At 37.9% G+C, this 26,971-nt stretch overlaps 1 protein-coding gene across 5 annotated transcripts in view; it reads left to right on the top strand.

Annotated features, from left to right (window-relative positions):
* The first annotated feature begins 3,475 nt into the window (after positions 1–3,475).
* RNF43 (ring finger protein 43) overlaps positions 3,476–26,971 on the top strand; it is a 60,862-nt gene continuing 37,366 nt past the window's right edge. The window contains exons 1-2 of one of the 5 annotated variants that reach the window (XM_059669600.1): positions 3,476–4,271; positions 5,320–5,961. In XM_059669600.1, coding sequence (XP_059525583.1) covers positions 5,710–5,961 — 252 coding nt within the window. In that variant the 5' untranslated portion in view covers positions 3,476–4,271; positions 5,320–5,709. Of the gene's footprint in view, positions 5,962–10,883; positions 10,902–26,971 lie in introns of those variants that run through there. The other 4 variants (XM_059669602.1, XM_059669601.1, XM_059669604.1 and 1 more) reach the window with 4 other exon arrangements.

Raw genomic sequence — 26,971 nt, 5'->3', positions numbered from 1 at the left:
CATGGGAGAGCTCAAGGAGATTAAACAGCAAGGGCCAGGTTGGCTTGAGCTCTCCAAGATGACAGAGTAGCCAGACTATGATCTGGAGACCTTTGTGAACAAGGCGGAGCCTGCCCTGGCCCAGCAAGCCAAGCACTTCTCAGCTCTGCAGCTGGAAGAGCAGGCCAGTAAACAAATAGGCAGCAAGAAATGGCCCCAGTGATGACTGCAAATACAGATGTTTGGTTTTAAAAAAAGCCTTGAGGGAAGGCAGGGGAGGGTGAGTGGGTGGGAAGAGATAAATCAATGAACTTGTATGCATATATGCATAACCCCGTGGACACGGGCAATAGGGTGGTGAAGGCCTGATGTAGGGGTCAGGGGAGGGCTAGGAGAGGTCAATGGGGAAGAAGGAGGGCATATATAATACTTTCAACCAAGATTTTTTTTTAAGTAAAGTAAAAGACCAATAAAAATATTTTAAAAAAATTTTAAAGTCTTGTCTGCTGCTGCATAATCAATATATAGCTTTAAACAAAACAGGGCTGAGGAATCAGAGCTGCAAGCAGCCATCCTCAAGCATGAAAAAGTGTCAGGCCAAATCCAGTAAAAACAAGCCAAGATACTAAATTTAAGGTGTCTTGGATTCTTGAGAACTGAATGTGTGAATATAAGATCTATAGTTTAATTTTTTGTTGTCATTTTTTAGGTTCAACATTTCAAAGTCTAACATTCAAATTCCAGAAACACTATTCTTAAACACATCTCAACTATCTCCATCAAATTTACTTTAAAATTCTTGTTCTTAAAAGTCCAAATGCCAGTGTATTCCATACTTCACATTCCCTTAAGATTAACAAGTAGTTGTCCATAATCTTAGCCTAGCATGACTTACTTTTTAAAGCAAATTATTCCCTTGTAAAGAGAAAGTAAATCTTAGATGCTTCCCCCACTGAAACTTCTGATTTTATTTAAACTCCATCCTGTACCTAAAAATACTTTTTGCCCAGAGTACCCTCAAGAATTGAGACACCTCTCCCCGGATTTGAGAAAGGATGCTCTAAAGAATTACAAATATAAAAGCAAATTCTGTTCTCTTTGATTTTCATTAAAACATTTTTTTTAAGTCCCCAAATATCAGTTGGAAAGTCCTTAGAAAGCAAAGGTTAAAATAGCAGTACTGTCTAGGGCAGTATGGGTCACTAGCAAAGTTAATATACATACTGGGAATAGTAATTCCAAATCTTGTGTTCATGTCCTTCAAATCCTTTAACAAAAGATTTTCTCCAATAACAAATGGGCTCCTCAATTACAGACTCCCAAACTTGCTACCTCTTCTTTTAGTCAAACATCCTTTTTAGTGTTACATTAATTACTGAATCTACGGCCAGAGTAGTCAACTTAATCTACTGCAGGACAACCAAAATAAGCATAAGGAGAGATATCTTTGCTGCCATCTTACTTTTCCTCATTTTATGCCTCCAGTTAGCTGACATGATACTGACTGATTATTTAAGATATGACACTTTCTAAGGCTACCTGCCTCGTGAATTGGAGGTTACCTTGACAACAGGCTCCCAAAGTGTTGTACAGGTGTATGTAGCTGCCACCTGGCCTTGCAAGGAAGTGAAAGATAAAAAGACCATTGGTGCCACTATATAAGAAATGTCTAACAACATTCACCAGCCTGAAAATATCTAAACAAATTAGTTTCAATTCTGGAAGCTTGAATCTATCTTCTACTTTAAGGGGAGATTTAAACACTGAGATGTTCCTCCCAAAGGTGACCATCTTGTTTTGGTAAAAGGAGGTAGCTATCAAACCATTAAATTGGCAGCATTAGGCCCCTAATAGACTTTTAAAATTTTCTCTCTAGAAGAATTAGATCTATTTCTATTCTTTAGAAAGGAGCTATAGAGATCTCTACTTGCATTATGTTCTTAATGTCCAACCAATGAAGAAAAAGTGCTAAGCTAAGAATTTATATTAGAATTTATCTCTCTGCTTTAGGTTAGCTTTATTAGGCCTAAAATGTCAAAACTATCCCCATAAACCTTTAAAAAAAATTTTATTCATTTTTAGAAAGAGAGGAAAGGAGAGGAATAGAGAGATAGAAACATCAATGAGAGAGGAACATTATTAATTGGCTACCTCTCCCATGCCCCACACTGGGCATTGAGCCCGCAACTCAGGCATGTACCCTGATTGGGAATCGAATCGTGACCTCCTGGTTCATAGGTTGACGCTCAATCACTGAGCCACACCAGCTGGGCTCCCCAAAAACCTTCCTTAGGGAAAAAATCCTCAAGGTGAATAGGCCACTCATAATTTTTTATTTTCAGAGGCATTATGTTATTTAATCTTTATGATAAGCCTACAATGCAATTATTATCCATATTTTACAAATGATCAATTTGTATAATTCATTTGCACAATTTAAAAAAATCTTTTAAGATTGATGTTATGTGCTTCTTACCACAATTTAAAGAAGCACATAACATAAGAACCTGTTTTAAGTGTACAGTAGTGTTAACCACATTCGCATCTTTGTACATTTGTACAATTTGGAAAGATTACTGGCAGTAGGTCAGAAAATGTCTAGCCACAGTTAAAAATAATCTGGTAGATTTGAAGACTCGAATTTTAGTAACATATTAGAAATGCATTATTTCTAATGACAAGGTTCCTGGGAAGGTTTTAGTTCATGAATGTGATAATTAGCTGAAAATTAGTTTTCTTTTTTTTAGGCATATATATTTTACCCCTTTGCTTGTACTCATGACATAGACTTACTTGCAGCCTTACATTGAGAGCATAGATCTGGTCCATAGTATTATTGCACCTCCCAAAGATGTGAGAAAATGACAGAATCCAGACCTCTGACATCAACCTGATCTAAAAGTTCCATTGAGGCATGGGTTAGAAACGAGCTATTAAATTTAAATTAGTAAGAGCTGAAGAAAAACTATGCATAAAATAGAGTCCTTGCCAGGGTAGTAGACATAAGAGCAATAAGTCAGTAAGCATTAAAGCACAGGTTCACTTTATTCTGGCTTTGTGCCATTTATAGACACTAACACCCAGAAAGAGCAGAGATCTCTTAGAACTTATGTTTGCAAAACCCTTAGTTCATTTATTATTAGTATGAAATGTATTTTTATTGATTTCAGAGAAGAAGGGAGAGGGAGAAATAGAAACATCAATGATGAGAATCATTGATCAGCTGCCTCCTGCACGCCCCCTACTGGGGATCGAGCCCCGCAACCCAGGCATGTGCCCTTAACCGGAATCGAACCCGGGACCCTTTAGTCGGCAGGCAGATGCTCTATCCATTGAGCCAAAACGGCTAGGACTGTGTCTATTCTTTTTATGTTCTGCTGTTCTTTCTTTTTTTTCTATTTCTTTCTCTTTTTTTCCTGTTTTTTTCCTCATACCATCATGCTCTCTTAGGTGCAGAATCTGCTTAGGTATCTGTTTGAGTGGCCGTGATTTACATGTGGTAGCTGGTTTACCCAGAGAAAGGAATTGAGGGTTGAATTGGATGCAGTTTGGCTGCGGTTCAATAGAGGGAGCAGAGGAGCTGAGAGAAAAAGCCAAAGAACGTGTCTGGTTCAGTGTGCGCGCCCAAGCCCGGGCCCTAGCCAGCCGGAGGAGGAGGGGCAGGACGAGGGGTGGTTGCCTCTGGCTGCTCCACCCTCACTTTGTGTCAGCAGGTAGAGAGCGTGATTGCAGTCTCAGGGGAGGGAGGCCGAGCTAGAACACCAATTACAAACCACAGGCTTCCTCCTCTAGGGAGTTGATCCAGAATTGTCTTTCTGGAAGAGAAGCACTCGAATCCTTCTGAACTTTCCAAGTCCATCCATGATTCAGAGATATTGCCTTCTCCCTCTGGGATTTTCTGTGTTCCTGGTAGTGAATTGTTGCTTTGCTTCTCTTCTCTTTCAAGATTTGATCATTTTATATGCTGTTCGGGGAGAGAAAGAACTTTTGTTAGAAAGGAGATTTCAGAAATGACTTTGGATCCTCTATAAGTGTTTTAGAATTCTGGGGACAGTAGCTCTAACCCTGGAGTAAGTTTCTGCCTTTGACCTGCATGGATTATCTTTTCAGGCTGTGGAATTTCTCAGCACCTACCTGCAGTGTGGGGTACTTGGTTTGGTTGCCGAGTAAGAAGGTGGAAGAATGAGCTGTACTTGGTTAAACTGTTGAAATCTTTTTTGAGCAGGATCTATAAAAGCATAATTGAATTTGTTTCACCCCCGTGGATTCCAGTGAGCCCGACAGCGCAACAGGTTTGCAGATTTCTTTTGAAATTCTTTTTTCCTCCCTCTGCCTCAGCAAAAGAATCTGTATAACAGGTTCATGTTCAATTGCTTGGCTCTTCAGCACTTACTCTGAAGACTTTATAAGATTTTAAAAATTTGACCTCTGAACACAGTGGGCTTTGTGGTTGGAGTGCATTTATATTTACTTAAGGGTGCACATTTTAAAATCTTAGAATAAGATTTTTGTTTGTACAAAGACCCTGATTCTGAAGTGTGCTTAGAAATTGCACAGATCTACCCTGCTCTGGCTTTTTACTTTTCCAGGGCATTCTACTTAGAGCCTGTAGACTAATCACCTCCTTACTCCCCCTATCTTTTATACCCCACCCCCTCAAGGAATTTAAAAACGTGTTAGGAATAGTCCTTTGTTTTACTTATGAACCTAGAAAATTACAGATTATAAAATCGGGATAATAAAGTAGTTTCCAAAAGCATCTCATGGGAAATCAAAGTGCTTGGCATTCTCAAGCAGGAGAATACAAGCTGGAATCCCTCAGAGAGAAAGAAAAATAAAGATAGAAATACAGTTTTTAACTGGGGAAAATAATTGGAAAGCTAACCTTTTCAAATAGTCTTCTCATTTGAAAGTTGGAAAAGGTTGTGAAGTTCAGGATTATCCTGTATATGAGAAGACATACAAATTACCACCTATTTTACAGGCAAATTTGGTAGAACATTTAAAAGTTATAGTATATTTTAAGTTCATGAAAAATATTCTAAATTTAACGGGCCTAGAACTTTGGCCACGTCGAAATACAGTTCAGTGTACAAACTTTTATGAATACATGTTGTAGCATCTTTGGATATTTCTCCAGGTGTGACCTGAAATGTTCTCTCTCCTTCCCTGTTTAAAATAAAAATTCTCTGTGATCTTTAGCCTTTTACCACTGACAAATTATGTCGCTTAAAAAGGGCCATGTCTTCATTTTTTACGCTGGAGTTTTTCACTCTCACCTTTAATGCATGGCCTTAGTTGTTTACTTTGCCTTGTTTTGTTCATTAACATTGGGTTTAGTGGCTCTACAACTTTGATGCATATGGAAGACCAGCAGCAAGAGATCTGACATTAAAAAAAAAAAATTCAGAATGTGACATTCAATCTCAAGCAAAGTTGGAAATTCCACAGAGAAGTGGTGATATCTTACTAATAATAGTGAAGATGGGAGAAAATGACATACCTGCAGCAGAAGTGGGCTGAAAACACCCTCTTCTCGCCAGATCAGGAATGCCACCTGTTCTTGGGAATATACTTTAGAAAAAGGAAGGGCCAAAACTATGACTTGGGTTTCTGAAACCAAAGCATAAATTCTCTCGTCCTTCAATTGTCTGGATCTGAGAACCTGCGTTTGGAATTAGCTAGTGGAAGCAGTATGTATGGCCGAAGTGCATTGCTGCAGCTGGTAGCATGAGTGGTGGCCACCAGCTGCAGCTGGCTGCCCTCTGGCCCTGGCTGCTGATGGCTACCCTGCAGGCAGGCTTCGGACGCACAGGACTGGTACTGGCAGCAGCGGTGGAGTCTGAAAGATCAGCAGAGCAGAAAGCTATTATCAGAGTGATCCCCTTGAAAATGGACCCCACAGGAAAACTGAATCTCACCTTGGAAGGTGTGTTTGCTGGTGTTGCTGAAATAACTCCAGCAGAAGGAAAATTAATGCAGGTAAGGATACCTTTCTTCTATTTCACTTTCCATCTGTTTGGAATATGCCTTTCTTCTTTTGTCTCCCAAACCAAATACTATTCAAGGGCTTCTATTGCTTAACTTTTTTATTTGTTCCATCTTTCAGTGATGTTGCCTCATTGGCATTCTAAAGCAAATTCTTATTTTATACTCAAGAAGAAACATATAAATCCTACATTTTAGAAGATCACCTGCTATTTTTAGCTCTGCTATTACATTGCCTTTTAAGATGCACAATAAGACCTTTCTTTGCAAGTGTTACATTCTGGACACAATTTTTTGATAGATGAAATAAATGGGCTTGTATTTAATTGAGGATGGTACTTTATAACAATGTTTGAATTTGAAGTGAGCACTCAGAAGGTTGCTTTTAATGGCCAGCAGCACCCTGGAGCATATTGGATCGCTGTGTCACTTTTAAAATTCAGTCAAGCTTGAATGCTCTGGCTGGCTTTCTACCACGTGTGGCACCCTATTGCTAAGCCCAAAATGGAGAGGACTAGATTACAAAATGGACACAAGGGGCCAACTTGCCTCCTGGTCACTTCGGTCTTGTCTCCACATAGTTTTATTATTTTCAAAATTTAATATGTTTTTTATTGACCCACAAAGTTTTTTGGACACAGCTTCTCAGGCTTTCAGGCTGTGAATTTTGCCTATAATTCATTCATAGACAAAATAACTCTTTATGTGTTGAATTTATGAACGGACCGGGGCCATAGCATTTCACAGGGGAATTGCTCATTCCTCATGTGAAGACAGAGCCCAGAGGGCTGTACCTTTTTAATGTGTCTGTCCAGTGTCTAATTCCATAAAGTGATGTTGTTTATTGGTTAAATTTTATTTGTCTCTTGCTGTAGGTCTTGGACACAAGTTAAAATGTCGTTAAATATGATTTATCTCAGTACCCAAGCTCAGATTTTTATTTTGTGATATGAAAAGAACCAAAGTATTATAGGAATTTAAATTCTGGTCTATTTTGAGAGAGAAGGTGAGATAATTTAACAAATTATAGAACTCTCTTTTCCAAACATGCAATTCTACATATATGATTTAGTGGTTTTTCATGACTGTTAGGCAATAACTATTTTGTAGCTGGGATAAGTGAAATGGAAGAAGAATTGAGTGAGATGGACGGCCCTGCTATTTAGAAAAATTAACAGGGGAAGAGAATGTATCTGGAAAAATGGCATAATATTTTTGGATAAGAGTATAATCATTTAATTTGAACTCTAGGATGGAATTAGGCACATTTTAAGGTTGAAACATAAATCATTTTGAATACAACAATTGGAACAATTGGAAAGGAAACTTCCTTTCTGACTTGCCTAGTTAATACTCTGAATCATGAAGTATGCGCTCCATTTTAATTTTTTACCCTAAGCTTTTTTTTATTGTAGAACCATATATTTTAATCTCTGAGGTGTTTGGGAGACGTACGAAGGTTTGTGCCTTATTAATGTCCTGTGGCAGCAGCATGTTCAGTAGGTTAATTATATACTGCATAAAATAGTGTCCTTTTTATTTTAAATTTTTTTGTCTTCTGTCATAAAGCTCTACATAAAGTTTCTGTGTATTCACAAAGGAAAAAGTATATAAGAGGCACTAGCTGGCATTCTCTTTGCCATTCATTATTTTGTCAATATTTATTATAGCTTCTCTTTTTCTCACCCTGGTGAAATTTGCTAATTTTTTCAACTGTTAATGTTGGGCCTATTAGTATACTCTTAAGTATTGGTTCCTCATTTTGTGAAGAGGGAAGTTCATTGTATCTGTTATTTAGCAAGGTCTTTCAGGCTTTACGGTAGATGGTTTGCATCATTGGCAATTTTCGGTCTTTCTTTACCTTTTCTGTCCACGTAAGCTTCTTCTAGGTCATTAATAAACTTGTAAGCTCGCCTAGTATTAATCTCTGGAGACTTTCACTATTGCTTCTGGTTTGTTGTCTATTAATCAATTTTTAATCCACAATATTTACTAAATTTTCTGAATAGTCGCTTATGAAAACACAAAGACAACCTTTTGAATGATAAGCGTCAGTTGTTCTTTATCCAGTATTTGATGAATTCTTTCAGAGAACTCCAGTGTATTGGGGACACATGGTTTTACACCTCTAGAATCCACGCTGTTCCTTCCTTATCAGATTACACTGCAACTCAGGATCACTCAGCTGTGGTTAGCCAAGCCTTCCATTGAACTGCAGTTCCGTTTGTGTCTCCTTGAGATGTGCTTTGCTGCACGTTAGCTTTCTTGGTGGACAGCTGTACCCTGGTGTCACAAATCCAAAGGGATAATTCTATGTATCCTTCTACCTATGAATGAATTATTGTAGCTGAACCATAGAATTTTCTCTGAAATAATTTTGCTTGTCTCAACTTCATCTGAGGCTGCATATACTAGTACAAGGACATTGAAGGCCAGGCCTTGGTAAATTTTTGTCCTGATCCTCTTTGTGCTTGGGTTTCTTTTTACCAACAGTAATATCCAAGATATGTTTAAAGTTTTAAATTGTAATATTCTTGTTGGAGTACTAGAAGAAAGTCAAAATAGAAAAGGAAATGTTGCCTTTGCTATTTTCTTCTATTTCATAACTCTTCGTCTTAGTCCTGACCAAATTAATTTTCTTTCTTTCTTTTTTGCCCAAGAGCTGCCTCTTTGCATTACCATATCATTACACATCTCCGTGTGTGTTTGCCATTGTCTCTAGTGTCTACTTCTTATGTTGGCCCTGCATTTGCCACAATTATTGTCTCTTCCTTTCTTCTAGTTTCTTTCTACTTTTCTGTCTGTATTTCCACTTTATTTTTATATTTAGGATAACCTTCCACTGCTATTCTAATCAGTATTTTTCTAAGTAGCCACCACCAATCCATGCCAAAAAATATTTGTAACTCTATGTAGTGATGGATGTTAACTAAACTTACTGTGGGAATTATTTCACAATGTATACCTATATCAAATCATGTTGTATACCTAAAACTAATATAAAGTTATATGTCAATTATATCTCAATTAAAAAAGAGAGACAGAAAGTGGGAGACCAAAAAAAATCAATTTCAAGGAAACTTTTCAGATTTCCTAATTACTTGGCAGTGACTGATAAAGAAGACTAAATAATAGTGGTTATTACTTCTTACAGTTTTTATTTTTCATTTGAATAGGTTCTTCTCCTGGTTTATACCACTGTAGATGGGAAATGTGCTGGAGCTTATGCATTGTCTAATTGTCCAGTTTTTTAGTTTGTTTACCTCTTTTCAAGGCTTGTTTGTATTATTTCTAGTAATATGGTTGCTACCACTTGTAAAAACAATTACCATCCTATCTTCTTTTTCAATTTTTGTTCCTTATTCATAAATGTTATTAATTAGAGGGACAACTCAAAATTAATCTTTCACTGGGGTGTACACCTGAAACTAATACAATAATGTATGTTAACTGTAATTAGAAAATAAAAACACGATTAAAAAAAAAAACCAAAAGTGCTAGAGGATCTTAGTGTAGCATAGAGAGGTCACCAGTTCAGCTATCACACTCTTCCTGCTCAGCTGGTTGTCTTGGATTTTCTTAGACTCAGGATCAAGTGATGATCAAGATTAGAATGTACTGCCCTGAGGCTTCAGCACTACAATGGAGCTGTGGTGTTTAGCATCTGGGCAGCAGCCGTGAGCACCTCCTGCACACACTCCCCCTTGCATGATGTCTCCGCTTGCCCCTTAATTGACCTAGTAGTCAGCACCTACTTATCCCAACCTTGCACTTTTTACTTTATTTGTAGTTGGGTCCTGAAATGAATTATTTGAGGAGGGAGAGAAAACTTTATTATTATAAAGTTCTGGACAAAACCAGGGAGAGAATGCTATACGGAAAAACTGTAGTTGATAAAGTGACTAAACTGTGACTCAAGGGACTGACTTTCAGTTCTGACTCTGCCACTGAGTCGCTGGGTGATTTGGGACAAAATGATTTTCACCTTTCCAGGCTTTAGGTTCTGTATCTGTAAGATTGAGGGATTGCAGTATAACAGTGTGTAACCAACTTGTGCTTTGAACTTTACAAGTATTAGCTTGTTTACTCTTCATAATAACTTCATGCAGTACTTTATTTTTCACATTTTACAGATAAGGAAACCGAGGCCCGAACTGTTAGTATCTGCCAAGGTCATGGCCATAGTTAGTAGGTGGCATAGTTGGAACGTGAACCCTAGAGCCGGTACTTTTCCAGCGCTAAAACTCTATACATCTAAGAATGCCATAGATGAACAGAACACCAGGGTAGGCTTTATATAAATGATTAATTCCTTTCTACAATAGAAAGGAATGAAAATGATGAACATTATTCTCTGAGATTGATCCAGAAAACATAATATCCTGCTAACTTCTAATAACCTCTGTATTTCTTCTATTCTCCCATTTGTGTTTCATTTGCAAAGGTATTTGTAAAGCAGAATGTTTATTTACTCAGTATCTCTGTTTTAATTTAACACCTTTCATTGTCTTTCTCTTCATTTTATAACAGTCTATGGTAAAGTATATAGTATAGGAACCTGACATATAAACTTTGAAACAGCATGCATTTAACTGTCATTATTCAAGTCAGAGTTCCTTGGAAGCAGAGATCTCAAAGGTTCTGTGATTTCGCTTTGAGGCCAGCCTTTAAAAGAAGTATTCATATTCAAGGTATAGTCAACTCTCAGTTATTTATGTTAATTGAGGTGCAGATAATCCACTTAATTTATAATTGACTTTGGAACATAGTCAGAAGTACACCAACAGACGTAATTCCTCTGTATGCACAAACAATCTTAGGCACTTGCCTTCTGCAGTGCCAGCTCAGAGCCTTCTTGGCTTGGCACCCAGAGGAGAGAAGGAAGCTGCAGGATATTTGTAATGAATTTTTCAAGTTGAGAAGATATCTCATTTGTAAGCAACCATCAAACAGATTTGTATAGATAATAGTTTCACACTTCATGTCGATTGCCGCAAAGATTTTGTGAGTTCAAATTTGTAAATTTCTGTGGTCAGTTGTGGGTAATGAATGAGCTGTGTCCCTGGTTATTGTCTCTCTCAGTCAATTTGGTGTTCAGTCAGCTGACTCTGGGGGTAGGCATTGCCTCTTTTTTTTTTTTTTGTAAAGTGTATGTTGTCCTTTTCTTTATAAAAATTAGCCATAGTTTACTTATAATACAGTATTAAGGATATTCCTGGGGCATATGGTTGGGTTTGTTTGTTTTTAATAGGTTTTGTCTTTATATTTTTTTCACTGGAAAGTGTTTTTTGGGAACTTTTATTTTGTTTTGTTTTTTCTCTCTTATTCCCTTCAAATTGCTAAGTACAGTCGAGGAAAAAGATGTTACAATGACCAATGTACTATTATAAATGTCTTGTCAAGAACCAGACTCGGTAACAGGGTATTTTTAGAGAAGAATGTGATAATGATGTTCCATTGAATTTATATTTTCTTCCAAGAAGCTTAAAATGATTCACTAATATGTGCAAGCCAGATAAGAACAGGTGGTATTTACTTCAGCTTACAGAAAGGAAAATATAATGGGGAAGAGAAAGCAAGTAAATTATCCAAGAACAAAGCTGCACAGAGATGGACCCAGTCTGCTTTGTGGGAAGTAGATGAGTAATCCAATCTATATGTATCTGAGGCTGTGGAATGCTCAGGGATCAATTCTCCTGAGTGAGAACCCTAAAAAGCTAAAATATTGTCAGTGGCTAAGATCTCCTCTATTTGGACCTATGTTGCTCAATGTGATAATTCAGTCAAAAAAGTATTGGTGAAGCTGTTTGCCAACTTTATGTCTCAAAAAACCCTATGAGCTAATGCTCTGACCTGCATTCATTGTTCTTTTGAGAATTGTAATTAGAGTAAAAGCCAAAGTCTTTACAGTGAGCTGTAGGCCTCTTTAGGATCTGGCCTGGCACCCCTACCTTTCCCCTGCTCTCTCCTTCACTCTATGCCAGCCACTCTGACCTCTTTGTTGTCCTTCAATTAAACCTGGCATACTTCCACCTCAGGGCCTTTCTACTGCTAGACCCAATCATACCCAGTTATTTTCTTCTTAGTCTTTCCAATGTCACCCCCAAGTGTCAAATATACCTTCTTAATGAGGTTTGTTTAGACCATCCTATTCCTACAACCCCCTAAGTCGTATTCTTTTTCCCTGCTTTCTTTTTCTTTATTGCCATGTGACATACTGTAATGGTTTACTTCTATAGCCTTCCCTCATAGATTATGAGCTCTGTGAAGCAGGGATTTTTGTCTCTTTAGTTCAGAGCTGTATTCTTGGGACTAGTGCCTTAGTATATACTTAGTGCCTGAAACATAGTAGGTACTTAAGAAATATTTATTAAATGAAAATAAGGAACATTATGGTGGTACTATCTGATAGTTGAGGGATAACTTGAGGATGAAGTGGATGTATTTACCTCATCATATTTTAAGTAGACTATGAGGACAATTATTTTGAGTGCTTTGGGTTTGATATAGCATGCTCTATTCATTTGCTCCTCTATCTTACCAACAGTGTCTCCCTGATTGTTATTTCCAAATTGTAAACAATATGTTTGAGGTGCTCTTTAATACAGTATTTTTATACAGCATTTATTTGGGTTAAGAGCTCAACCCTTGCTTTTTAGGAAATTTTGATTTTCCAAGAAAGATTTGTGATGAAAGAATTGTGAGAATGTGATGAAAGTTATTGCCCATATGTACTTAACATACAATTGTACATAAAATCTCAGTGAGTTGAGAATCTCTGAAACAGGTGTAGGGATTTGAGGGCACCAGAATAAAAGCTGCTATCCTAGAATAATCCCAATTATTTCAAGAAATGAAACCAAATTCTCAGAACTAATTTACTGTCAGTTTACTTAATTAAAAAGTATTTGTATACATTATTTAAAGTCAGACAGACAATATTATGATGCAACTATAAGACTAGCTTGAACTAAGATCATCTTAGATGTAAACATTGGTATCTGACAAAGATCTACTTATGTGTATTTAAAAAAATGTGCTCTCCAAATATTAAGTGAAAATTTGGATGAAACTGAAAGCCTTAAATTTTATGCCTATTAATCTTGGTATTTCCCAAATAATGATTACAGATTCCCATTATTTCCCCCCTAAGCCATTTCTACAGTCTTATGTGTTATCCACTGCAAAAAAAAATTTTTTTTTGCATGATTCAGGGCTCATGGTTTTTATTTATTTATATATCTTCTACTTAGAATCATATTGGTTATCAGACTTTAAAATTCTTGTGGTCAAGTATTTTTTTTAAAACTTTGTGAAGGACTTTATTGGCCTTATGTTGGAATTAAGTCCTATTCAGTTTTCCATTCCAAGGGTCAAATACAGGTTTTTGGCAGGGAGGGAGTTGAGGGGTAGAGGGATGGGCTATTCCATTTGTAAAATATAATCATCTAATTTCAAACTAGAAGAAACACCTAATTCAATCATTTCATTGTACAGAGGAAGACATAGACTCGGAGATATTAGTGGTTTGCCGGTCAAAGAACTGCCAATCTACTGCCATATCTTACTGGCCAATATTTTCAGTAAACCTTATTTATTTATTTTAAATTGTCTTGGGTCATTGCAGGGAGATTAAAAAGCAGATGCCAGCAGATATTTCTCTCCTGAACATTCCATTAAGAAGATATTAAGCAGTAGCCCTGTAAGTTGCTTGGTGTAAAAAAAAAAAAAAAAAAAAGATATTATAGACTGCCATAGGGTCTCTTTCCTCTTTGACCCCTAGTCAAATTAGAAGGTATACTTTAAAACAAGCGAACAAAAAGTACCTTGCTGCAACTTAAGCGTTACTTTATGTGGTACACCTGCGATTTATTCTGCCATAGAATCACTGCACAGCAATAGAGTCTATGAAGTGTAGGCTGGGAATCTTACTGACTGTGGGGGACTGCACTGGAGTTTCTCCATGTCTTATAACTTGGGTCTCTTACTCTGTACCACATGCTGTGGCAGGTCCTATAGGAACACAAAGAACAACCCCCTAGCCCAGCCCAATGGAGGAGATTCAACTTAAACAGCAGAAGGTGGTATGTGATGACTGCCAAATGAGGGGTGCAGGCATAGACACATTAGAATGCTGATTTTCATTTTCTAAGGAATCATTCAAATGCCTTTGGTAATTCTGCCTCAAGGTATCCCCAATGACTGAAAAAAAAACCCAAAATATAAATTTTTAACCCAGGCAACTTAAAGCTAGAGGACAACTAAACCCAAACAGTCAGACCTTCTAATTTTCTCTGTTACCAGTTAAATAGAGGTTATAATATTGCTTGCATGAATATTCCTGTATGTATAATACTCATCTGTAGCATTTTCTTTAGAAGTTGAAATAACTAAAAATCATGGCTTTCTTTTCAAATTGCAAACTGACTTTCTAAAATGTACCAGAAGTTCCTGCTAAATTATAGTAAAGTTAAAAAAAGAAAGTTGAGCTGTAAATAGAATTCAACATATTGGGAGTTCTGTTTGAACTGATAATCTCACAGACTCGCTTTTAATTCTTCACAAACTGTATAAGGAAGAAATAAATACTAGGATTACTATGTAGAATGTGAAGAGTATATGAATGTCATCTCAATTCAGGAAAATCTGTTTTTAATACCAAGGTGCTTTTTTTTAAATTATTGACTTTAGTCATTAATATCTGTCATTCCCATTCTCTGAAATTTGTTGGTTTTAGTATTAAATGAAGGATATAAAGACCAACTCAAGAAGAATGTACATATCTGTTATGACATTAGGTTATTACTTGCTCTAAAGTTAGTAAACTGGATGGTGTACTATATATATATTATCATTAGAGATTATATGAAATTATGGAATGTAGTTGTCCCCTTTAGGTATATGAATAGTCCATAGGTGATTTTTGTCCATTAAAAAGTAAAAGCAGGTCACTTAACCTTTCATCTGTTGGGGTCCAGTTGGTGAAGTAACTTATCTTTAGGCTCCTTTCCAGCTCTAAACATTTATATATTTAAATATTTTAATTTAAAAAAACTTTTTATTGCATTTATTGGATGACATTGGTTAATAAAATTATATAGGTTTCAGGTGTACAATTCTATAATATATCATCTGTATATTGTATTGTGTGTTCACCACCCCAACAACTCTAAACATTTAGAGCTTATGCTTTTCTAGAGGTAGTATACTAAAGGGACATGTAACTTGCTTACTTATTTCTTTTCCCTGAGATAAAGTTTGTTTGGTAATTGATACAAAAGAATCTGACCAAACTACTTAAGTCACACAACTAAGCAAAACTAAGCATCAGACTCAGCTGCACTCCTATTCCTCTGGTTCTATACTGTCTTTACATTCAGTCAACACACTCAAAAGGGAGTGTTGCTCTGGAGTTTTCTATTTTAAAATATCTGTACTGGATTGAGGACCCCTATTCTGAATCCTTCATCAAGGCTGCCCCACTGGCCAAACCACACTGACTTCAATCACTTCCATCACAAACCTACAGCTAAGCGAATATGCATCTTTGGAAAGGGCCATAGTAGTAGAAGGAGAAGGATGCGTCTGAATCTAAAATACTTTATGAAGTTGAATTTTTAGAGATAAGTTGAATAATTACATTAGAATTAAGATTTCAGAACAGCTAGTAGATATGTGCGGTGGCTGGGGGTTTAGAGCTCTAGTGTGTAAGCACCTGGAAGCGTCTGGAAGGAGTAGAAATAGGGCCATCTGATTAGGAACTACGCCTTGTTGTTAAAGTGTGACTTTTTGCATTGTTTGTCCCCGGAATTGGAAAACTTCTGTGGGGGGGAGGGGGGGGCGGGGAAAGGAAGAAAGAAAAAAAAGCTCGAAGGGCTGCTGCTGTTGCTGAGGGCCATACAGTAGACACAAAAGCGTCTTCTTAGAGGCCTGCCGCAGAGGCAGCTTGTACAGGCAGGCCCGGTCCTCTCAAAGACTGGGAATCAGATTCTTTCCCCAGGGGGTTTCCAACTAGTTTGCACTTCAGAAAAATCTTTTCTTTCTCTTGCTATTTACGCCCTGCAAAGAATTTTCTTCCAGCCAGAGAAATTGTTTTATAATCAAAGATTCTTGTCCTTAGTTGTTGGACATCAAAGAAAGTTCAGAGGAGACTGGGGGATTATGTGAGTGCCTAGAATTTATTTTGAATGCAAACTTGCAACATTAGCAAGTCCCCTGAAGAATATACTCATCTCAGAGCTGGGAGAGAGCCTAATATAACTAAGTCTCTGCTCTTCCTCGGTTGGATACACCCCTAAGATCTGCCCCTAAGCTCTATCTGGACCTAACTTCTGTATGTTCAGTTCTTGAGGTTCTTACTGGAAGAAGTACCCTTCCTCTACCTGCTCTTTTAAAACCTAATATTGGGAAACATTAGATTCTAACAATAAGCTTGAAACAACAAAAACACATTTTTTAACCTTCAGTACTTCAGCTCCCAGGGCAGTTGATGATATCACAATGTTGGGAGCCACATTCCCTGCATACCCTACTGTCTCTGATGATGTAATTTTCACCCACAAAGGAAAACCTCTGCACCCCGAGGGCCTGAACTCAGGTCTTGGCAGGTAAATGAAAGAGGAACTTACTTTTGGATTTAAACTGTTTGATTGAGTCAGGCATAAAGAGGCGCAACCACGTTAAGTACTGGCTTCACGGGCCTCGTCTTTGGGGCCTGAATAGACCATTTGTCATTTGGAGAGAATTAAGACTGTAACTTTAAGAAATTATTTTCTGGGTAAGAACAATGATTCATTTAATATTTTGGTTCTTGCACTTTGGGACATTTATAGGGCGTTGTTCTCAGAGATTATGGCTCCTTCTTAAATATCCTCCTCCGAATCCACGAATTTTTCCAAGCTTTTCTGGAACCCCTTTATAGATGATCTAACTTTCCTTCCTCGAGCAAATTAACAACAACCAAAACAAGAATTAGGAAAAATAAAGTGATGGGTAAGACAGATGCAGGCAGAATTATGCCCCAGGCAAAGTACATTCTCCTTATTTTAATCTTGGCTCTGTGATTATGAACAGAAGAAAGTAAAGACGTCCAATCTCTTCCTATCCCTTCATTGCAACCACAAAGTAGTGGTTGGAAATAAGAATTCCAAGAACACCAAAAATGCTCACAATTTCCAAGAGTGGCAGCTACAGTGCCCCCACAGAGATTCTTTGAGCACTCTTCCTCAGAGCCGCCTCTGGTGTCCTTGTGGTGGCTAGGAGCCCCCATCCTTAATCACAAAGGCTCGCTCTGATTCAGACCTGGTAAAAATGTCCGTTGCCTGTCTTTGCCACCAGAAGCCATCCTTCATAGTGTTACTCTGTTCTGAAATAACATGCTATAGTTTTGTTTTAGAGAAAGACCGTCTCTTTGATGGAATCATCAACTGACCAAGTCTCACAAAATTTTCAATGCACTAGTTTGTTGTAGGAAGGTAAGTGAGCGTGTGTGGGGTAGGCAGGATTTGCCAAAGGTTTTTATCCCACTCAGCAATGCTAACTTGTCTGTGTAGGCCTTAGATTACAGTTTGGGGAGTTTTCTTACACTAAGAATTTCTGTGTAAATTTCACTGAAATGTAAGTGTCCCTTCAGCTTATATAGGGGGCTAGGGAGGGAATTGAACTATAAGGGAAGAGCCCAACCTGCAATTGACCTTTCATTTTTGTAATCTTATTTCTCCTGAGTTGATGTATACTTGAACCAAATTAGTGTTATTATATAAAATGCCCTGGTGTTTCAACAATATCAGTCTTCAAGGTATGAGATGGGATTTGGCATTTTGTTTCCATTTTTATTGTTTTGTTTCTAAAGAGAAGTTTGAGCTGGAGCCTGTCTGGCAGGATTCCATACTTCTGCCAAACCACCTGTCCTGACAGAGACAATAGAATCAAAAGTCAAGTTCTATATGACTGCACCTGCCTTGTGAATGCTGCCAGGAGACCTGATTTTCTCCTGTAGCCAAACTCGACCCAGAAACTATCTAGTATTTGGCACCTAAGCAGTGGGTACATATACTCCAAAACTTGGATATCCCCATTGCAGAATGACTAGTACTAGCTCTTCCATTGACTTGTAAGGTAGTGTTTGCATTGCATTCAGTGATTATTTACTGTTTAATCAAATGGAGAGGATGTAAATTTCTGGCTCACTCGGGTTTCAAGGTTTTTTTGTGCAGATATATTAATGGAAATGACTCATTTGGCAATTTAGTATTTGGAAATTGCCTAGTGCATTTACAGATCTAGTAAATATGGAGGAGAGTATGATCTATCCAGAAGAGACCATAGACGTATCTCCAAAGTTAGAACACCAAGCAGCATTTCTGGAAGTGAGAGCCTACCTTTGTCCCTGCTGCTTTTTTCCTTTTCTCAGGAATGTAAGTTACCCTTATTGGCCACCAGTTGAATGTTCTCTGATTGGGCACTTGTTTCAGAAGCAATCTAACTTCCTGAATGAGGCCGTTTTTCCTTTTGAATTATCAGAGTATTTCTTGGGTTCCCTTAGGATAGAGTTACTTCATTATCTTCTAACTTTATGTATAACTGGAGGCCTTCTGGCCTAAGAACATAATTTCTATCACCAATCAGATAATTGAAGATAATGTGCCCATCAAATAGTGCTCTTTGCACAGTATCCACATATAATGATATAATATGATAATAAGGCATAAAGGGCATTCTAAAGTGAGTTGCAACATCCTACGGTGAAAAGAGCTCTCAGTAGTCATGTTTTAATGTCAGCTCTGATCCTTCTTAGCTTTATGACCTTAAGGAAAATTGCTTAACCTCTTTGAGCCTGTGTCCTCATGAATAAAATGGGGATAATAATAATAAATAGTCTGCCTACGTGAAATGAAATAACGTATGAGAAGTGTCTTTGAAAATTGCAAAGGTAAGGTTTTATTGTTATCAATTATAATTAGACTCGAATTCTTTCATATCCACCTAATTACTGTAAGAAATACTAAGTTTAGAGGTTATTGATTTGGGCCCAGTTAACCTATTTGAATTCAATTTGGCATTATCTTAAAATAATGAGGCAAGACCACTTGTATTTTTTATGTAGCTAAAAAGACAAAGATTTAATTCCAAATTTTGTGGGCCAAAGGACTGATTAAATGTTACCATAATGTGGTAACAAGTAGCCTTAGTGTCTTAGAGAATGACTAATAGTGTATAGGTTCTAGGGTGGGACTTAATTTCTGTTACTGCCTTGCTTGTGCCAGGGTGAATCACTTGCCCTCCCTAGATCTTTGTACAAGTGGTTGTTCTACAATGGTAAGCCCATTCTCGTCCTTCCATGATCACTGACACAACACAAAGCAGCTATTTTCTAAGATTTTACTTCTCAGAGTCAGAGGGATCCTAGAACCATACTACATTTTTTCAGTTTGAAATTTTGGAGTCTTCTTTTCATTGCTGCGACCCTGAAAGAATTGCTCAGAATGCTGAAGTTTCAGCTTCCTGTCCACCTTTGCAGCCGTTTTCTAAGAGCTCAAAGGAAGGGAGTTCAGGATTGTGAAGGGAACTAATTTACCCAGTTCATTATACTCGTGCTATGCTGGCCCCAACATGTAGTTCTTTGAAGCTCGGCCAATAAGATTCTATAACCTACCTGGAAATTATCCCACAAGTCCCTGAGACTTCCAGTTCCCCATCTGAGAAGTAGTAGATCAAGATGAGACTAAGCAGTTTCAGTCATAACACCTACCAAATATTTGTGGCCCAGAAATCATTTTGAGGTAAAGATCATCCCTCGAGTCATTTCAGAGACTAATAATGTTCTGCAATATGGGAAATCTGTTTTTCATACTGTAACTTTACCAATTTGAAGCCCCCCCCCCCCACTCCAAATAGGTAAATAATGGGATAAAGGTAATTATGGGTTTTCTCATCTACTCACCTCTTCCCTGTTATGATTAAACACACGGAGCTTATAGCTTTTTTAGAAACCAACTCAGTTACCATTATTATCTTTTCAACACTTGCATGGTATTATAATCCATTTCAATCAGAGTGTGATAGCATAGTGGGAGGCAGAAGACAAGTGGGTATGGGGGAAGATGGAGAGAGGCAAATGTTTCCCTTCTATTGGTTTTGGGAAGCGTCCTCCCTGCCTGATGGTACTTCTTGGGGAAAACTGTTTTCTTCCCAAGACCTAATAAAAATTAGTGAAAGAAAGTGCAAAGCACTTGAAGGGAAGGCATGGATAAACACTCAGTATCACTGTTATTATCATTAAAAAGGAAAACCCAGCATGTGATGTTTTGGGTCACTTCCAGCGGCCTAGTTTCATGTTCATGGTTCCTTTTTTGACCTTTACCTCTTGATATCTTTATACATTTATTGAGGCTGTTGGACAAAGTCTTGAGATCCTAAGCAGTGGGGTGTTAAAAATGAATGACTGCCAGCCTCCATTTTTATGGTTGGAATGTCTGAAAATGTGTTTAAGGTAAATAGTTCAGTCTTTGGATACCTTGTTCAAATTTGGCAACCTTGGTGGCAAAGTTAATTTCATAGCTGGTCATTTGAATTTTTATTTCCAATTCTATTCTTTACCTTAGAACCAGAGTTTTATTTTTTATTTATTAAAAATTTTAAAATCCTCACCCGAGAATATTTTTCCATTGATTTTTAGAGAAAGTGGAAGAGAGAGGGAAAGGCAGAGAAATATTGATGTGAGAGAAACACATCGATTGGCTGCCTCCTGCATGCCCCCTGATCAGGACCTGGGCCAGGAAAGAGCCTGCAACCAAGGTATGGTGCCCTTGACTGGAATCGAACCCAGGCCCCTTCGGTCCACAGGCCGACGCTCTATCCACTGAGCCAAACTGGTTAGGGCTAGAACCAGAGTTTTATGAGAAATTTTTATCGAGTAGAATAAATACCAAGTTAACCGGGATTTTTTTTTTTCTGTGCTGTGCTTATGAATCAAAGCTAAATTTTAAAGAAGAAGCAGATATAAAGGATCTAAAAAACAAATAATACAAGAGTTTTCTAAGGACTTTCTAGGGATACCATAAGTTCAGCCCTATCTCCTATTCTTCAGAATGTAAATTATTTCATACTAAAGATGACCATAATGATATTCTTGTAGTGTTATAAGAGACCAAAGATACCAAATAAAGGTTAATTCTCTTCAGTATAATGTATTTAGTCAAGAAAGTACACCAATACATTTTAGAAAGGGTTTCAGTAGTATAGATTAAAATTTTAAAAGGAGTTCCTGCTTATCCTTGGAAAGCTAAATAAATCACAAACTTTTATTTTGTGACTTCTATATTCAAGGACTTTTGATAATCAGACTATCCAATTCCCTGATTGGCAGCTGTATTTGAAAATGCTTCTGTGCGGTTGCTATGTTGTTATGTAAAAAAGGGCATATTTTTCATAACCCTAGTTGGTGAATTATTTGCTTTAGACTTTAAATGGTTTTCCTACAATAAAACTTGCTTATACACATGTATATTTTCCCCTCTAGTTTTTCAGTTGCGTTTATCTTCTTAAATTCCTAATTTATGTATCTCTACATACAGATTTTTAAATTTCTAAACCTAGCTTTCCCCACATAAATGTAAAGTGGGGAAAAAAATTGGAAAGTTTTCATCAAAACCAAAGGAACTCAACAGATACTCTAGGACAGGGGTCCTCAAACTACGGCCCGCGGGCCATATGCAAATACAAATATTGTATTTGTTCCCATTTTGTTTTTTTACTTCAAAATAAGATATGTGCAGTGTGCATAGGAATTTGTTCATAGTTTTTTTTTAAACTATAGTCCGGCCCTCCAACGGTCTGAGGGACAGTGAACTGGCCCCCTGTTTAAAAAGTTTGAGGACCCCTGCTCTAGGAAATTGAAGATAAGGATGCCAACTACTAATACAAAATTATTTAAAATTAACATCATGCAAAAGCAACCACCTTGAGACTACATATGGTAACATATGTGTTTCTGTGTATATAAACATAAATATCTATATATATAAAAGGCTAAGTGATCGACTGTCCGCCTATCTGACTATCCAACCAACCTACCGGCCGGTACATACCATATGACACGCACTGGCAATTTAAAAATAAATGTTTACTCGTGCATGCACAATACATACAAAGCTCTCGCTGGCGCCAATAGCACACGTGTGTTTCAACCTGTCATTGTTGATCATGAATTTGGTTGTTTTTATATTATGTCTTTGTTGTTATATCATGTTATTGTTTATTTATTAATCAATTTATATATTATTTTCGTATACATTTTACTAATTTTCTTTCATCTCTGACACTCCTATTATAGAGAAAGGGCGAATAGCAATATTAAAATATTTCTTCTAATTAATTTCCTTTCAATGTGCACAAATTTGTGCACTGGGCCACTAGTATTCTATATGTACTTATAAATGATATATATACTTATATATAATACTAGAGGCCCGGTGCATGAAATTCGTGCATTCAGGTTGGGGGGAGATTCTTCAGGCCAGCCTGCACCCTCTTGCAGTCCAGGAGCCCTCAGGGGATGTCTGACTGATGGCTTAGGCCCGCTCTGCTCCCCAAGGGTAGTGGGCTTAAGCCGTCAGTTGGACATCCTTAGTGTTGCGCGGAGGCGGGAGAGGCTCCCCCCACCACTGCTGCACTCGCCAGTCTTGAGCCTGGCTTCTGGCTGAGTGGCGCTCCCCCTGTGGGAGCACACTGACCACCAGGGGGCAGCTCCTGCATTGAGTGTCTGCCCCCTGGTGGTCAGTGCGCGTCATAGCGACCGGTCATTCTGCCTTTGGGTTGATTTGTATATTAGCCTTTTATTATATAGGATATGGTATTCATATTCTATGTAGACCATAAATATGGAATGTAGTATATATGTATATATTCTCTTTTTAAAATATATATATTTTTTATTGATTTCAGAGAGAAAGGGAGAGGGAGAGAGAGATAGAAACATCAATGATGAGAGAGAATCATAGATTGGCCGCCTCCTGAACACCCCCTACTGGGGATCGAGCCCGCAACCTGGGCATGTGCCCTGGACCGGAATTGAACTTTGGGACCCTTCAGTCTGAAGGCCGACACTGATTCCACTGAACCAAACTGGCTAGGGCCGTATATATTCTAAATGCTTATTTTCAAACCTTTAGGGGAAGCTACTTCCTTTCAGCAAACCTTGGACCAGCCTCTGAAAATGGCTGGCTTTGGAGACTCTGAAGCCAAATTGATATGTGGCCTTTAAAATTTCACCTGTTGAGAAGATGGTCACATGCAGAATGGATAACCTCAGGACAGCTCCCCTCTCTGTATTTGTAATTTTAGTGAATTTCACCTAGTAGGAAACAATCCTGTCTAATCTCCTCACAAACAATGACCTGCTCTCTGTTTCAGCCTTGTCTCAAATTCAGCATTTTGGAGCTCAGTTTCTTTTCTTTCCTTTTAGCTCTGCTCATTTATCTCTCTTTAGTTTAGTTTGCTATTTTTCTCCTTAAGAATTTCTGTTTCTTTTCTCTCATTTTCATTTTGGGGTCATTAAAAAAATCTGTGCCCACTGTCAAATTAACTGTCTCTTCTCCCTATGGCAAGTAATCACTTTTGTATCTTCCGTATTCTGTTGGTCTTACTTAGGTTGGGTCTGTTTCCCTCTATACCATGTACTGCACCAGTACATGTGGTCGCTGCATGTGTTCGGTAAATGTCATAAAATAACCATTATTCTGTTGAGTCAGTGGGTGTGTTGCTGCTATTGTTCATCTGGAGACAGTTTTCTACAGGCTGAATTAACAGGCAAGTGCATGCCAGGTTACATGCTGACAGCTGTGTCTTCCCATGGGAAAAAGATCCCTTTGACCTCCCTAGCAAATGAAAGCTTAGATTTTAAAGAAAATGACAAAATACAGAAAATGAAAGAGAAGAACTGAAATCACAGCATCTGTGGTTTTCTCTGTCCTTAATGGTAAGGCAGCTTCCTAGAGGACTTCATTGTAATATGTTGATGAAATGTATAGACTCATCCCTTGGCCATTTGTTTAGAAAGTAGTTTCTAAGCAGCAGTTCTTGGATCATCTAGAAAATTTTTAGCTAGAGAAACCACATTTCCTTTCTTTCTTAAGCTGCAGAACCAGTCCAATCTTTTTTGTTTGTTTGTTTAACACTTGATCTTTATGATGAGGGACTAAGTTATATGATCTCCCTTGCGAAAGAATGTTTTTCAGATTTTTGTGCTTGATGGCTTTCTGATTTCATTGCCATGATAGATTTACTTATCAGGGAACTGTGACAATTTCAAGTAGGTACAATAATGAAGTAGCGCCCTAACGAAGGACTAACTTCATGGCTACTGCTGTGATAGTAGGTTTGGATCTTACCATGGATTCGGACCTCTGAAATAATTGAATCATGTGTATGTTCACAGCTAGGGAATTTTCCGTCACATTATGCTACCTCATATCGGCAATACCTTTGCCATAATCTTTAGATAAGGTCATGCTCTGACAGACCATTTGGCTGCCTCAAAGCCATCACCTTATATTTTTCCCCAAAGGAATTCCAGATCCTGTTTAATATTTGCTAGTTCTGTTAGGTACTGAAGACAGAGAGGTTGTAGTAGTAATCACCTGAAGAAGGAAATCAGGGTTTCTTATCTATTTTCCATATACTGTCAATCTGTGCAAGCAAACTGATTATGTGGAAAACTGATAAGGAACTTTGTTTTCCTCTTGATAGACTTGCCTGCGCAGCACCATGCCCCACTTTGGAGAATGCTGCGGTAGGGTTTTGGCTCCCTAGATAAGGTGGAATATCTGGAAAATAACTAAACCATTGTGTGTCCATAGATTTTCACAACCTGAAGGTGAGAGTAGTTGGGAGGATGAAAGAGGGCCATTCTCCCCGCCCCCAAGAGTCCTAAAGTTCAAAGACACAGCTGCTGCTCCAGTGGAGCCAGTGCATCTGGACTAGCCCAGTCACGGCGGAGGTAGCTATTGCACTCTAGCCTTCCGGTTGTTGTCCTCAAAGTGTTCCGTCTAGGTGGCCCTTGCCCTTCCCAGTGAATCATCTCAAGTCCACCTATCCTTTTGTCGGCCTGCTTTGAACTTCCTGTGTATTAATCTCTCGTACAAAGTAAGGGCTGTAACTTTGGATAGTAAGTACTCCAGGTGTGCTCTCTCACCCACGCTATGTGCATTGGATTGTTGAATGTTGTGTTTCTGCAATAACATCACCCTCTAAGTTCTTGCTCACTTGATTTTTTCTGTTTCCTTAGTAGCTTTCTAAATTATTTCTCTCCATTTTTAAAAATATTTTTATTGATTTCAGAGAGGAAGGGAGAGGGAGAGAGATAGAAACATCAATGATGATTGAGAATCATTGATCAGCTGCCTCCTGCAAGCCCTACACTGGGGATCGAGCCTACAACCCGGGCATGTGCCCTGACCAGAAATTGAACCATCACCTCCTGGTTCATAGGTTGATGCTCAACCACTAAGCCACGCCGCCCTGGCTCTCTCCATTTGTACAATATCTAATGCATTATTTTTCTTCATTCTATCTGATATCAAGTCATTGATAACCACCTATAGAGAGAAGCTGGAGAAATGTTCTCTTCCCTCTTTGAGGCTATTTCTAGAAGAGTGTGGGACCAAATTCTAAGGGATTATCTGGAACTTCTTCATAAAATTCACTATCAACTGATAGGATTTACTTTTGTAGTTTCAAGCTTATCGCTGACTCATATCCTTTCTACAACTTCAGTGCAAGCAAAATTTTGACTTCTAAGAATCAAACAGAATGCTAATCTTTTTCCAGGAGAAAAGAGTATCCCCGTTAGATGGGAGCCTAGAAAATGTTAGAAGTGCTTCTATGAAGCAACTTAACAATATCCAATTGTGTTTCTATTCAAAGCATAGTGCAAGTAAGTGCACATGGGTTGTGGTCTGTTGTAGAAAATATAAAACATTACAATAAATCTCAAAAATCTAATTGATCAGTTTCCTGACCTACCCTGTCATTAAAAGAGTGATGTCATGTTCATCTCCACCTCACGGTGGATAGTATGAAGAATAGTCTTTGAACATGAAGGCCTATCCCCCACTACACAGGGTGGGTCACCAGCTGCTCCATAATAGCAACATTACCCAGCAAGTTAGGACAGGAGAATAAAATAACCATATCCAATTGATGCTGCAAAGGAAATTCAAGGAAACAATGTAACGATGATGACTATATTCATATATGGATAAAAGAACATGAATTACAGCCACTGTCTTCAAATTTTCTTATGAGAGCCTTTTATAATAAGTTATATTTGTTCCCTCAACATCAAGCCATGTATGGAAATAAAAAAGTCATATAACCTCTGCTTAGATTTTGAAGACAGGTGTTTCCCTTCAAGAGAGTTGTAGTAATGATAATTTTGGGGTGAATATGCAACCATCTTATATAATGACTTAGTTTTAGGAGCTGCCTTTTATTCCACTTTCAAATGTACCCAGAGGCCAATAAGTACCTAATAAAGAAATGGTAGACATTTCTATCTCCTTTTGTTGTCCATAAGTTAACACAGAATTAAATAATAAGTGGACTCAGTTCTCCCTGGTGAAGTGCTCTTTAAATATTTGCTTTAAAGAAAGCTTTACTGACATTATTGGTGGTGTCTGTTTTTCTGTCGTAAGCTAGCCAGTTTCCCATTAAATCTCGTGATGAATACTTGTGTATTTCTGTGAAAAACATTTTGATAATGCTGTAACCAATATCATTCAGTCTCTTGGGACTCACCCCAATAAAGAGGGATCCTCTTAACTCCCGCAACTTCATTTACTATCATTTTTGAAGTCTTTTATTCTATCTTAGTCTCGAGATGATGTTCTCTTTCAGCTTGTGCACTGCTCTTGGAAAAACAATATACTTTCCTCCCTCCTCTGTCTGCTGCCGCCAAATAATCCACACGGCCTTACAGATCTGCTGTGGTAGGGCCTCTGTGTCA

Source organism: Myotis daubentonii, chromosome 16 (assembly GCF_963259705.1).
Source record: "Myotis daubentonii chromosome 16, mMyoDau2.1, whole genome shotgun sequence".
Classification (NCBI taxonomy): Eukaryota; Metazoa; Chordata; class Mammalia; order Chiroptera; family Vespertilionidae; genus Myotis; species Myotis daubentonii.
This window is presented reverse-complemented; position numbering and strand designations above follow the sequence as displayed.